At 37.6% G+C, this 13845-nt stretch overlaps 1 protein-coding gene across 1 annotated transcript; it reads right to left on the reverse strand.

Annotated features, from left to right (window-relative positions):
• Window positions 1-5342: 5342 nt before the first annotated feature.
• LOC142611944 (uncharacterized) lies at window positions 5343-6600 on the reverse strand. The gene is made up of 3 exons (XM_075784090.1): window positions 6373-6600; window positions 5946-6254; window positions 5343-5822 (listed from the first exon to the last, which is right to left on the reverse strand). Exons 1-3 carry the CDS (start codon window positions 6598-6600, stop codon window positions 5343-5345), a joined length of 1017 nt encoding a protein of 338 aa, XP_075640205.1.
• Between the last annotated feature and the right edge of the window lie 7245 nt (window positions 6601-13845).

The following is a 13845-nucleotide window of genomic DNA, read 5'->3' on the forward strand; positions in this document are numbered from 1 at the left end:
TAATGTAAAGAAAACATGAAGGTAATGACATGTTCATCCAAGAAACCAATGTAAACAAAGAATTCCTAGGCGAGACATGTTCATCTAAGCATGTGAAAAAAAAAAAAAAAAAGTTGTCATGTTATTTGTCATCAACATAATTGCAAAGATAAAAAATAAAAAATAAAACATTTAAGCATATTTGATCATCCAAGCAATTATGAAAAAAAGTAAAGGGAAATCCCTTAGACATGTTCATCTAGAGAGAATCAAAATACTTAGACATGTTCGTTCAAGCATTTTGAAAAAAGTAAAACAACTACCTAGATATATTCATCTAAGCATTCAAGGGAAAGTTGTACTTTAGCCTAGAAGTGTTCATCTAAGCATGTAAAAAGAATATCAATGAGACATATAGGCATGTTCATCCAAGCATGTCATGAAAGAAACAAATAATGACTTGTTAAGTATTTATTCAAGCATGTGTGGAAAGTTTAGAACATAATTAACTACTTACCAGCATAGAGCATAAATTAAAAGGGGGAAGTGATCACTTAAAGGGGTAGGGAGAAAGTAAGGAAGTACTCAACTACAACCAAAGTAATAACAATGGTTGCACAACAACTTTTCTTTTTTACTTTCTCACTAGCTCTCCAGAGGGAATTGGGGGTCCAGAAAATGGAAGATGTCTTCTCTATTTATAGGGGAAGGGATGACTTAGCTTTAAAGCTAAGTTATTAGCTTTCTTCTGAAGCTAAGGGAGGAGATAAACCTGTTTAAATGAGCTGGAACGGATTTGGTGTTGATCCTCATTTGAATTTTGAAAGGAAGTTGAAGATGATGCTGAACTGGTGTTATCTTTTGCACTTGTTTCATATTTTGGCTCTAACTTTCTACTCAAAATTCCAATTGATTCAAAATTGGTGTTTTCTAAAAGAAAATTTAATTCTCTACAACTTTTCTAGAAATAGAGAAAATCAAACTTCAATGTTTTCTAGGCCAAAAATGCGATTCAAGTTTCTGTTGAAGATAATAACGTTTTTTTATTTTTTTTTTATTTTTTTTTATGGATCATATCTTTCTCTCTCCAAATTGTTTTTCAAAAGAGCAGATAAGATGCCATAAAGGAAAAAAAATTTATTAAAAAAAAAAGAAATCCAATCAAAATTCACACTTAATTAATTTTAAATTAATTCTTGTTGGAACCAATCAAAATTAAGTGTTTAAGATAGCATGTGATCGGGTCCATCGTTTAGGTGAGCCATGATCATTTGAAAATTGTTTGTATGATAACTTTTGATTAGACGGTTCAATCAAAACCCATGACATACCATTATGATCATTAGAGCATCAAGATTTGTTTTGTATCACAAATTTGAAGATCTACTGGTTGGTTAAATGCAAGTAGTAAAATGGGGTGTCTACAGAATGCCCCTCATTGATAGGGCTTGAAAAGCGAATGTCAATGTAAAAGAAAGACACCGAATTTTGCAACTTGAAATTTAACCGATGTGTGATGAAAATTTGTTCAAGTTTTGGAAACTTGTTGGTTTCCAAAAATTTTTGATCCAAAATGTGTTGGCAATTTTCTCGAAAATTTTGAATCTGTAATTAAAAAAAAAAAAAAAAAACCTTGTCGGACTTTTGTATTTGAAAAGTCTGTTGGGTTTTCTTGTAAAGATCTGGGCAAATTTTCTAAAAACTAGTCCTTTTTTTGAAAATTTTTGAACCTGAAATTTGTTGAAAATCTTGTGGAATTTTATTTTAAAATTTTGATATTCTTACCAAAATTTGTATTTGTGAAAACATGTTGGGCATTCTTGGAATGTTCTTTTTGGAAATTTGATAAAAACCTTGTTGGGTTTTCTTATGAAGATCTTGGCAAATTTTCTAAAAACTTGTCTATTTTTTGAAAATTTTTGAACCTGAAACTTGTTGAAAATCTTGTTGAATTTTCTTTTGAAAATTTTGATATTCTTATCAAAATTTGCATTTGTGAAAACATGTTGGGCATTCTTGGAATGTTCTTTTTGGAAATTTGATAAAAACTTTGTTGGGTTTTCTTATGAAGATCTTGGCAAATTTTCTAAAAACTTGTCTATTTTTTGAAAAATTTTGAACCTAAAATTTGTTGAAAATCTTGTTGAATTTTCTTTTGAAAATTTTGATATTCTTATCAAAATTTGCATTTGTGAAAACATGTTGGACAATCTGAAAACGTTTTTGTGACTTTCAAAAAACTTTGTCAAACCCTAGAGCCTGAGATGCAAGAGACCCCTTATTAGAAAATTTTCCTTTCTCAAACTTATTAGAAACTAGTTAATTTGAACCAATGCCCCCAGTTATAAACATGCTTGCATGAAAACTAATGGACCAATGAAAAGCAAATGGGCCAATACCCCCATGTTACGTAAAAAAAAGTTTTTCAAGAAAATCTATTGCAATGCCTATAAACGTGCTTGCATGAAAGCTAATGGGCCAATGAAAATAAAAAGCAAATGGGCTAAAACCCCATATAACGTAAACCAAATGCAATGCCCCTAGTACTAATCTTCTTTTTTGGCGATAAAACTTTGCTTATCCTCTGTTGGCGCTGAAACTTGCAACTTCAGACTTCAAGATGATCTCCTACCCTTATCGGATATATGATTCAAAAACTTTCAAAAGAAATTATCACTATATAAGACTTGGAGTTCTAGAGATTATATAATGCTCTACCAACGAGATTAAACAAACAACTCAAACAATGGCCCAGACTGTCCCTTTTTCTTCTCATTCCATCCTCACCCTTTTGAATAAATGGGTGGATGCCTGGATGGAATCAGACCGATCTTTCGCATCCCAGTGGCCCGGTCTTTCGCATCCCAGAATCGACTAGCAGCCACGAGGAATCCCCAATCAAGCTTCACACGCTTCAGGACTAAGAGACCTTTCAACCCAAAAGCTTGGAAGTTTATACGATCAGTTTTGTCCATGCCATCCAGTCGATCGTATAAACTTCCAAGCTTTTGGGTTGAAAGGTCTCTTAGTCCTGAAGCGTGTGAAGCTTGATTGGGGATTCCTCATGGCTGCCAGTCGATTCTGGGATGCGAAAGACCATGTGTTCCGATTCCATCTCGCTGAACTGTGTCCCACAGTTGAAGAATTCACGGCAATCCTAGGTTGTGACATAGACGCACATCCAGCGGTACCATCTTGTGAGCCCAAATACCAAGCTAGGCTTTCTTCATTGATGAGGATTCCTTTGAAAGAAGTAGTTCCACTCCTGGATGGACAATGGGTGGACGGTCAGAAAATGACTGATAAGTTCATGCCAATGGAGGTCAAAACTCTCCGACAATGCCGAAGCAAATGTTTCGCATTGGCTTATTGTCTTTTGAGTGAGTTCTTGCTATTTAATGGTGATCATGGTTTTGCCGATGTAAGAGTGGCTGACATAGTTCATGAGGCTGAAAATGAGAAGAATATCATTCCCATTGTTCTTGCTGAAACTTTTCATGGTTTAGACGCTCTATCCAACCAAGAAACTTTGCTATTCCATGGAAGCCCTCTACTCCTTCAGATCTGGCTTATGGATCACTTATCTTTGGTGCTGCCTCCCACAATGTCTCCTTATGGACCGGAGCATTACCGTGGCCGCCCCTTGAAGAGAACTGGTTGTGTCACTGAACAAGATTGGATTAAGCACCTGAAAGCTAAGAGAGGTCCAGTGCATCTATCCTTTGGCATTGCTCTTGATGGGGGTGCCAAAACCCGAGGCTACGATCATCTGGATAAGACCATTTTTTTCTAATGGGTCTGAGAAAGGCTTCTTTTTATAAAGGCGACAGGTTATTAAGACAGTTCGACTTAGAACCAAAAGTTCCTGGAGAAGCTCGTGAGTTTGGAATGGTAAATGCAACATCAACTACAATTACCATTTATGAGAGGGGGCTGATAAATGCAGACAGAGCTGGGAATTCTTATAGGCGGGCTGGACTTTTGAAGAATAACCGTGCTTATTTAGCTTGGTTGGCTGAAGAAGTGTATGACCAAGAGGAAGTTTTGAGGAAGAAAAGGCGGGCTTTTTTGAAAACTTCTAGGGAAGGGTCAAGGAAGAGAAAGAGAAACAACTAAACTCCAAACTGATTAGGATTTGTCTTGCTTTCCAATAAATTTATCTTGAATAAAGATATGTCAATTTAGGCTTCGATTTAGGATTGTTTTTCATTTCCAATGTATTAGGACTCTTTGTTGAATAAAAATGTTGCATTTTGGCTTTTGCTTTATTTTCTTTAGAAAATGAATGAATGATTATTATATTAACCGAACCAATATGGTTGCCTACATACCCTCTTAAAGAAGGATCAGGTCATCACATAGTTCAAATTTTTTTTTTTTGCCTAGGCCGCATTTTCAGGTTTTCAACCTAGCAAACTCTCTCACACTCAACTTTTTTTATCCCTCCTGATCTAGATTAGTTAGTTCCATGAACGAGTTTCTATCTAAGTCCATAAGTCTTGTCCCACCTCCAGGGTAGATCTCTTTAATCATGAAGGGCCTAGACCAATTGGGTTTGAACTTCCTTCTTGGGTCATGTACTGAGGCCTGTATTTCTTTGAGCACCAAATCTCCAACCTTCAATTCACGAGGGCAGACTCTTTTGTTAAAAGACTTTCTAGCTATTCTTTGATAACATTGATGATGATATATTGCCCTTAGACGCTTTTCATCAATTATGCATAATTGATCATACTGGTCTTGCATCCATTTAGCTTTTGGGATTTTTTCTTCCATAACAACTCAAAGTGATTGTATTGCCAATTCTATAGGTAGCATTGCTTCCATGCCGTATACCAAGGAATATGGGGTTGACTCAACCATGTAGACGTACGGATTGATGTACGATATCCTCACAATGCAAAGGGTAGCCTGAGGTGCCAATCCCTATGATTTTGGGCATTCTTCTTCAATATCTTCCCAATGTTTTTATTAGTAGCTTCAACCGCTCCATTTGTTTGTGGGCGATATGGGGAAGATTTGTGATGTTTAATGCCATATTCTGTCAATAATTTGGAGGTCTCATCTCGAAAGTGTGATCCATTATCAGAGATGATCTCATAAGGTACTCCATATCGGCATATGATGTTTGTTCTGATAAACTACGCAACTTTCTTGGAATTCAAAACTTTATAAGATGCAGCTTCTACCCATTTTGTGAAATAATCAATGGCTACCAAGATGTATTCATGACCATTACTAGCCTTTGGATTAATTTTTCCAATTATATCAATGCCCCATGTAGAAAAGGGCCAGGGAGAGCTTAAGCAATGTAATTGAACTGGTGGCATGTGCTTCAAATCCCCATGTATTTGACGTTAATGTCATTTTCTAACATGAGCTGCATAATCAGCTTCCATGGTAGTCCAATAGTATCCTAGACATAGAATTTTCCTTGATAACATGTGTGCATTCATATGTGGTCCATACTCAGATTCATGCACTTCTTCTATGATACGTTGAGCTTCTTTTTTTGTTACACAAAGGAGATGGATTCTTTCATATGATCTTCTATACAACCTTTCTCCACAAATTATGTAATTAGTTGCCATGCGCTGAATCGCCATTCTGTCATTCTTGTCAATAGTGTTAGGGTAGGTCCCATGCTTGAGGAACTGAAATATATCTGCATACCATTCTTCTTCTTCTTCCATTTCTTCTTCCAAGGCACAGCAATACGATGGTTCATCCCTTTGCTCAATGATCAATGGGTGGACATCAGTTCCATCTGGAATGTCAATCATGGAAGCCAATGTAGCCAATGCATCAGCAAATTGATTTTGTGTGCGGGGGATGTAGTGATACTAAATTTTTTCAAATTTCTTGGATAATTCTTGAAGATGCTCATAGTAAGGTTGCAACCTTTCTTCTCTAATCTTCCACTTGTTCTAGATTTGGCTGATAATTAAAGTGGAGTCTCCATAAACTTCTATCTCTTTGTTACCCAAACTGGTAGCCGCCTCAAGACCTTGTATGCAAGCCTCATATTCAGTAGCATTATTGGTTGTTGAAAAATTGAGCTTAATAGAGATTGGTATATAGGTTTCCATTGGTGAAACTAAGAGTACCCATATTCCACTCCCATTTCGATTAGCAGCTCCATTAAAGTACATTCTCCACCTGACAGGCTCCATCACTAAAATATCTTCATCTGTGAATTCATCCCTAGTCACTTCTGCTTCAAGAGGGGGACAGTTGGCAAGATGATCAGCAATGACTCGTCCTTTAACAGATTTCTAAGTAACATATTTAATGTCGAATTCTGACAACAATAGGACCCATTTTGCAATTCTTCCATCCTGGACCGGATTTTATCAAATACTTAAGTGGATCCATGCAAGCTATCAAGAGGACTTGAAAAGATAACATGTAGTGTCTGAGTTTCTGAGTAGCCCAAAGTAAAGCAACACACGTCTTCTCCAAAACTGAGTATTTCACTTCATATGTAGTCATCTTTTTGTTGATGTAATAAATAGCATTCTCTTTTCTAGATTCTTCTAAGTACTGAGCTAGTAAAGCTCCCATTGATGTATCTGTAGTGCTTAAGTAAAGCAACAAAGGCTTGCCTTGCATGGGCGGCATCAATATGGGAGGTTTCAAATCTTTTCGAAAGCTTCTTGGCACTGTTTGTTCCACTTAATGGGTACATCCTTCTTGAGCAATTTGAAAATAGTCTCGCAGATAGTAGTCAATTGAGCTATAAATCAACTAATATATTGTATTCTTCCCAAGAATCCTCGAATCTCTTTCTCAGTCTTTGGCGGTTTCATTTTTGTAATTGCTTTAACTTTTTCGGGATCTACTTCTATCCCTCTGTTGCTAACCATAAATCCGAGCAGCTTTCCTGAAGTTACTCCAAAAGTGCACTTCTTGGGGTTCAGTCGGAGCTTGTAATGCTTGATTCTTTCAAAAAACTTCCTCAAGGCTGACATATGGTCCCCACGGTTTTTAGACTTGACTATCATATCATCCACATAAACTTCTACCTCTTTATGTATCATATCATGCAACAATGTTGTAGTAGCACGTTGGGAGGTGGCCCCAGCATTCTTAAGGTCGAATGACATGACTTTGTAGCAGTATGTTCCCCAATGGGTGATGAACAAAGTCTTCTCCATATCTTCTGGTGCCATCTTGATCTGATTGTATCTAGAGAAACCATCCATGAAGGATAAGAGTGCATGTCTTGCAGTATTGTCCACAAGGATGTCTATATGAGGTAGGGGGAAGTCATATTTCGGGCTGGCTTTGTTGAGGTCCCTGAAGTCGACACACATTCTAACCTTGCCATCTTTCTTTGGTAATGGGACGACATTAGCTAGCCATTCTGAATAATTAATGATTTGGAGGAAACCGGCATTATATTGTTTTTCCACCTCTTCTTTGATCTTCAATGTCCATTCTGGTTTCATTCTTCTTAACTTTTGCTTGACTGGCTTGATAGTGGGATTAGTCGGAATATGATGTTGCACTATGTCAGTGTCAATGCCAAGCATGTCTTCGTATGACCATGCAAAAATCTCCTCATATTCTTGAAGAAGAATAATCAATTCATTCTTTTCTTTAAGATTTAAAGTGTTACCAATTTGTATCATTTTTTGTTCATCTTCAGACCCTAAATTAATGGATTGAATTTCTTCCTTGATGGGCTTTACATGCCTTTGTTCTTCATTTGTTTCGAAGCCTTTATTTGACATTTCATTATTTATTTTAGAGATAAAAATATTCAAAGCAAGCAAGTAAGCTGAATCATAGATCATCTTATTATCATTGAAAGAGTTGACAATAGTCTTAATAGTAGAGAAATTGACAGGAATAGGAGTACTAGTTGAAACAAACTCGATAGGGACAATGATTTTAGTGGACTCAAAGAACTTGGTCTCTTTTTGGTGATCTTCAACTGGGCAACTTCCTTCCCAAGTCCAATTCTTTAACTCTGAGATGATAGTGGTTATGGTAGGAACTTCTTTGTAAGCTTCTTCAGATCGCAGCATATAAATTTCATCTATCTCCATCGGGTCATCCCTAGAATCCTCATTGGATATATCCATATAGTCTGCGTCCTCCTCCTGGTGTGGATTAATAGATTCTTCTTCCTCTGAGTCTTGGATGGTGACTTTCCTAAAATCATGAAACATGATTTGCTTCTCCAGCAATGCACATCTGTCCGAGGATTGTCTTCTTCATTTGTGTATGGGGTTAATGACCCAAATTCAGAATGTTGAAATTCATACAATGAATTATTTCCCTCGGAATAAATTGAGTCATCATCCTTAGCAATTCTTATTTCCATGCCAGTATGCTCCCAGTCTTCATTGTGCATTGAAACTTCTTCACTATTAAAGAAATCATGATCTTCATCCTCTATCAAACAACGTTCTTCAGAGAAAAAATCTTCATCATCGTCCCCTTCATAGTCTTCATCTTCACGATAATGGGTATAAGGAGTAGTGTTTTCCTGAAGCAATGAATAAGATGTAGGAACATCGAGGAATGTATCTAGCTCTCTTTCACTAGGAATAGTCCCATTCTCATAAACCACATGAATTTCATCAAGAGTGGTTCTTCTTGTCTCCAACGATTCCATATCTTCTCTAATGTTTACAAGTTCGAAGTCTAAGTCTCCCCCGTGACTTGGCATCATCTTCCCTGAGAATTTGATCTATGTCAATTCCTCCCACAAGCTCTTCAAGATCTTCATAATCGTTCTGAAAGATTTCCCAATTATTCATTGCAATCGTGGGAGTCCAAATCAATGGTACTTCATCACCCCCATTTTCTTCCCCCCATATTGAAAAAAATTTCACCCAATAAAGTTGCCATAGCATTGGGATTTAGATGTAAGGCCCAGTCTTCTATCTTCCTCTCTTCTGCTTTAGGAGCCTCAATTTTACCATTTGCAAAGATTTCTATCCCAGGAAGCTTTGTTGCAATCCTTTGATCATACCAAGGTTCTGGAACATGGAGTAAAGTTGGACCTCCCCTTCCTTGACAAACTTTCCATTAAGAGTAGGAGTGTACGGCTTCAAAGTAGGAGGCTCATATGATAACCCTTTCGCCTTTGCTTTAGAATAGGCTGTTTTCTTCAATTCTTCTTTTAATAAATCTTCATCAGTGGGCTTGTATCCTAACCCAAATGGTGGTATAGTAGTAGCATAGCTAGTGAAATCAGGTAAGCCCTGATTATTCCTTCCTATGCCCAAACCTGGGAAATAATCCTTCTTCCTCATCATGGATACCACTTTGTCATTGCTATATGGATCAAAATCCATAGGAAAGCATTCTTCTATAGCTTTTTTCGACCATGATATGGCTTGAACTTCTTCCATGTCAAATCCAGACAAAGCTAGGTCTTCTTCTACTTGGATTCCATACACCAAACCCTGAGTATCAGACTTATCCCCATGTATGGTAATGATTGACTCTTTGTATGGGAATATAACTTTCTGGTATAATGAGGAGGGTACAGCTTTTGCAGTGTGAATCCATGGCCGGCTCAACAACAAGTTGAAACAAGCTGAGATGTCCAAAACTTGAAAATGTACTTTCTGAATTATAGGGCCAATCGTTATCTCAAGTGTAACATTCCCCAATACTTCTCTTTGGGTTTTGTTGTAGGCCCTCACATATTGATTGGATGGCCCAAAACCCTTCATATCTAGGCCCAAGCAACTTGCGATCCTCAAGGTGCAAACATTTAATGCACTACCATCATCAACTAGTACCATTGGCACCCTCTTGCCATGGGTGTCAATTGTAATGTGAAGGGGGTCATTGTGTGAATACCCCTTATATGAAATATCCTTATAGGAAAAAGAATAGTAGGCTCAGTCCTTATTACTCCAATCATGGCATTAAGGGCTTCAGGAGTTATTGTAGTTGGAACTTGGATCTTGTTTAGAAGGTTCAACAAAGCTTGACGATGATGATAAGAGGCAGTAAGTAAACCCCATAGAGAAATATTAGCTTGAGTCTTCTGTAACTGCTTGAGAACAAGATCATCTTCTAACTGTAACTGGGTGGGCCTAGATGGCCAGTTCAATGCTTCTACCGGGTCATCCGCTTCCAAGTAAGATGGCTTAAAGTGTCTACCACCTCAAGTAAGGTGAGCTATTCCAGTGGCTTTGTAAAGGTTGGGCTTTTTGTGGGGAGTATGTGTTTGTCTTTTTGGGAATGTGGGCTTTTGTGAAGTGAGTTTGAAGAATGAGGTGGGCTCTTTTTGTGGGGAAGTGGCCTTTTCAGAGAAAGAGATTGATTATTTTGGTGAGGATTTTGGTGAGGCTTAATTTGATAATGTGAGCTTTTCTTGTTCATTCCAAGTATCAATTCTAGGCTTAGGAAGCTGTAGTTCTTTGTTCATAAGTTCTTCCTATATCAAGGTGTTGCAACTTGGGATGTCTTGGATCATGGCTGATAGCTCCTCTTGTGTCTTGCTTTCTTCTTCAATTAAGCAATTAATCTTTGGGCCTTGCCCAACAACATGATTAGGGAGTGGGTTTGTGGTGATATTGGGTTGAGCTGGTGGAGATATAATCTCTTGATCAATCAAATCTTGGATGGAGTTTTTGAGCACAAAGCATTGATCAATAGCATGACCTGGTGTCTGATGAAATGCACACCTCTTGCTATTATCGAACCACTTCGGCAAGGGATTTGGTATCGGCTTTGGATCAAGAGGTCTGAGGAGATCCTTCTCTCTAAGTTTCTCAAAAACTTTACTGAGCGACATATGCAATTCATGGTATTGCCTCCTTGGCCTTCCTTGTGGAGCTTGGGCCAATGGGGGTGAAGCTACTAACTAAAAAGGGAACTATTTGCTTATGGTAGATATCTCTGGCACTTTTGAGCTTGATGGACCAAAAGACCTCTTAGGCCTTGTTACTTCTTCTCCCTTAATTGTGCCAGTGTTAATAGCGTCTTCTATTTGAGTCCCAGCAGCAATCAAGGCCTTAAAACTAGGGAAATACTGGGCAAAAAGATACTTGTTGTAGGCTGGGAGAAGATTCTTCACAACCATGTTCAACCGCTCCTCTTCGTTGGGCCTAACAGTCATTTGGGCTGCTTTAGCCCTCCACCTTGTGATGAATGCAGAAAAAGACTCCTTAGAGTCTTGCTTGGTTGTCTCAAGGTCTCTTTGAGTAACATCCACTTCAGTATTGTACTTGTACTGTTTATAAAACTCACGACCAATATCTTCCCAATTACGAGTTCGAGAATCATCCAAATTTAGGAACCAACACAAAGCTGCCCCTGTGAGTGTGTTTTGAAACATCTGGGCCATTAGGTCTTCACTAGCCCTTAAGGGTTGCAATGCCCTCATATACATTTTTAGATGGGCTTTTGGGTAGCCCGTGCCATCAAACTTGTCCAATGTTGGCATCTTAAACTTTGGCGGGGCCCTTGCTTGAGGAAAGAGCGAAAGTGAATATAGATCCATAGCTTCTTCAACCCTTTTAGATCTCAGGAAGAGTTTTTCCATTTGGTCCATTCGTTCAATCAACTTTTTCTCATTTTCAGTCAACCCCAAGCCATGGCTTTCTTTAGAATTTGGCAATTCATTCAGGGCCCTAGAAGGTTCATAAGAGTTCTTGCTCCCTATCTGTTGGATCAATGATTGGATGTCTTTTTGGAGTTGGGCTTGTCCAGCTACCATGATGTTGAATAATTCTTGAGTGGTGGAAGATGGTTGTTCATGATCATTCATGTTTCGATCCTCATGGTTGTTACTTTCATGGGCCATTTCTGAAGTGAATGAATTTAGTCAAGAAATGAGTATGTTTTCTTGAGTTAAACTTGTAAGGGAACTTTGGAATGGACTTATAGGAGGATTAGGAAATAAGCTTTCAGAAGGGCTTGGAGGAGTATATAGGGAATCATAGTGGAAGAGTGGATTTGAGAATTGTAGGTGTGGGCTTGTGTTTGGGCTTGTGGGTTTAAGAATTACTATAGGATTGGAACCTTGGTTTGAACTCCCTTGTGCTGAGATTTCTTGAGCTGGGCTTTCAACTGTTCTCTCGGACTACGATAATATTTTCAATCGACCTTCACCATCCCTAGACCAAGTCCTTTCCTATACCCAAAAGTTGGATAATTTTTAGTTTCTTATTACTAAGTTTAGGCCTTATTGAGAATAAACAAACAATAGCCAAACACATACATAGGATGTAATGCATTTTATGGGATTGACCAAAAGATTGGTTCTATGGCTTCTTACATGAAGGTAAAAGGTAGGCGAAAAGGTTCCCCAAAGGCTATGATGTTGTACCTCCCAACTTGTGATGTACGAACACCGCGTTGGTCCAAACGGTAGAGTTTGTCCTTTACGAAACGCAAGAAAGATCAAGCGAGTCTTAGGCGATGGGGTGGTAGGTTCACCACTGGGTACATGAATCCAGGAGGACCACGATCCATGGCTACAATTACCGTGGTTTCTGGGCAACATACACAATTCATATCCAATTCCAATCATGCAAATGATGTTATGGCAAGCAAATATGACATATTATTAAAATCAATAAACAAACAAATGACATGGTTGGTCACCATAACCTAAACTGAAGTCTAGCCTTCAACATCCCCAGTGGAGTCGCCACTGTGAACGACCGCGACCCCGGCCCACCAATTTTTCTCAAACTGGGCATAACTCGCATGAACGGGTGGGATCGAGATGCTCAAAATGTACAAATTCATTGTAAAATGTACTCCCCCCTAGATCGAGGGTTTTACATGGAGTCGTCACTTATTTAATTTAAATGGAAAAATAAGAAAACCTTTAATATAAAAAATGCTTCTGTTGTATTAATATATGACAATTTACATCAATTTTGTCATAAAAATTTACAATGCTTTTTATCCTATATACAATCTAAGAAAAATAAATCACATTGCTTTGTTTCTTAGTTATATTATGAAAAATATGAAATTGCGTATACAATAGCATAGTCTGAAACCCTTGATCTTGGTTCGTAGGCTAATTTACAAGATGGGAAGGGATTAAGCACCCATCTCGCCTGGTAAAACCGGTGTCCTAAGTTAAGGTGGCCAATATCATGTCATGTCAAACAAATACAAACAATATGTCATACAAACATGTTAATTTGCAAGAATTGTAAGCAAATATGTGTTAGGGGAATTTGACATAAAGAGAAACAAAAAGTGAAAGTTGTTAGATAACAATTTTAATGTAAAGAAAGCATGAAGGTAATGGCATGTTCATCCAAGAAACCAATGTAAACAAAGAATTCCTAGCCTAGACATGTTCATCTAAGCATGTGAAAAAAAAAAAATTGTCATGTTATTTGTCATCAACATAATTGCAAAGAGAAAAAATAAAAAATAAAACATTTAAGCATATTTGATCATCCAAGCAATTATGAAAAAAATTAAAGGGAAATCCCTTAGACATGTTCATCTAGAGAGAATCAAAATACTTAGACATGTTCGTTCAAGCATTTTAAAAAAAAGTACAACGACTACCTAGACATGTTCATCTCGGTATTCAAGGGAAAGTTGTGCTTTAGCCTAGAAGTGTTCATCTAAGCATGTAAAAAGAATATCAATGAGACATATAGGCATGTTCATCCAAGCATGTCATGAAAGAAACAAAAAATGACTTGTTAAGCATTTATTCAAGCATGTGTGGAAAGTTTAGAACATAATTAACTACTTACCAACATAGAGCATAAATTAAAAGGGGGAAGTGATCACTAAAAAGGCTAGGGAGAAAGTAAGGAAGTACTAAACTACAACCAAAGTAAGAACAATGGTTGCACAACAGCTTTTTTTTTTTTGCTTTCTCACTAGCTCTCTAGAGGGAATTGGGGGTCC

This window comes from Castanea sativa, chromosome 10, assembly GCF_040712315.1.
Source record: "Castanea sativa cultivar Marrone di Chiusa Pesio chromosome 10, ASM4071231v1".
Taxonomy (NCBI): Eukaryota; Viridiplantae; Streptophyta; class Magnoliopsida; order Fagales; family Fagaceae; genus Castanea; species Castanea sativa.

Excerpts from the sequence above, each read along its gene's own strand:
- LOC142611944 (XM_075784090.1), bottom strand. The coding sequence starts at position 6,600 with ATGCCGCCCATGCAAGGCAAGCCTTTGTTGCTTTACTTAAGCACTACA. Across the intron at positions 6,255-6,372 it reads ACTACATGTTATCTTTTCAA|AAATCTGTTAAAGGACGAGT; the intron begins GTCCTCTTGATA and ends TATGTTACTTAG. Across the intron at positions 5,823-5,945 it reads TGGGTAACAAAGAGATAGAA|TATCACTACATCCCCCGCAC; the intron begins GTTTATGGAGAC and ends GAAAAAATTTAG.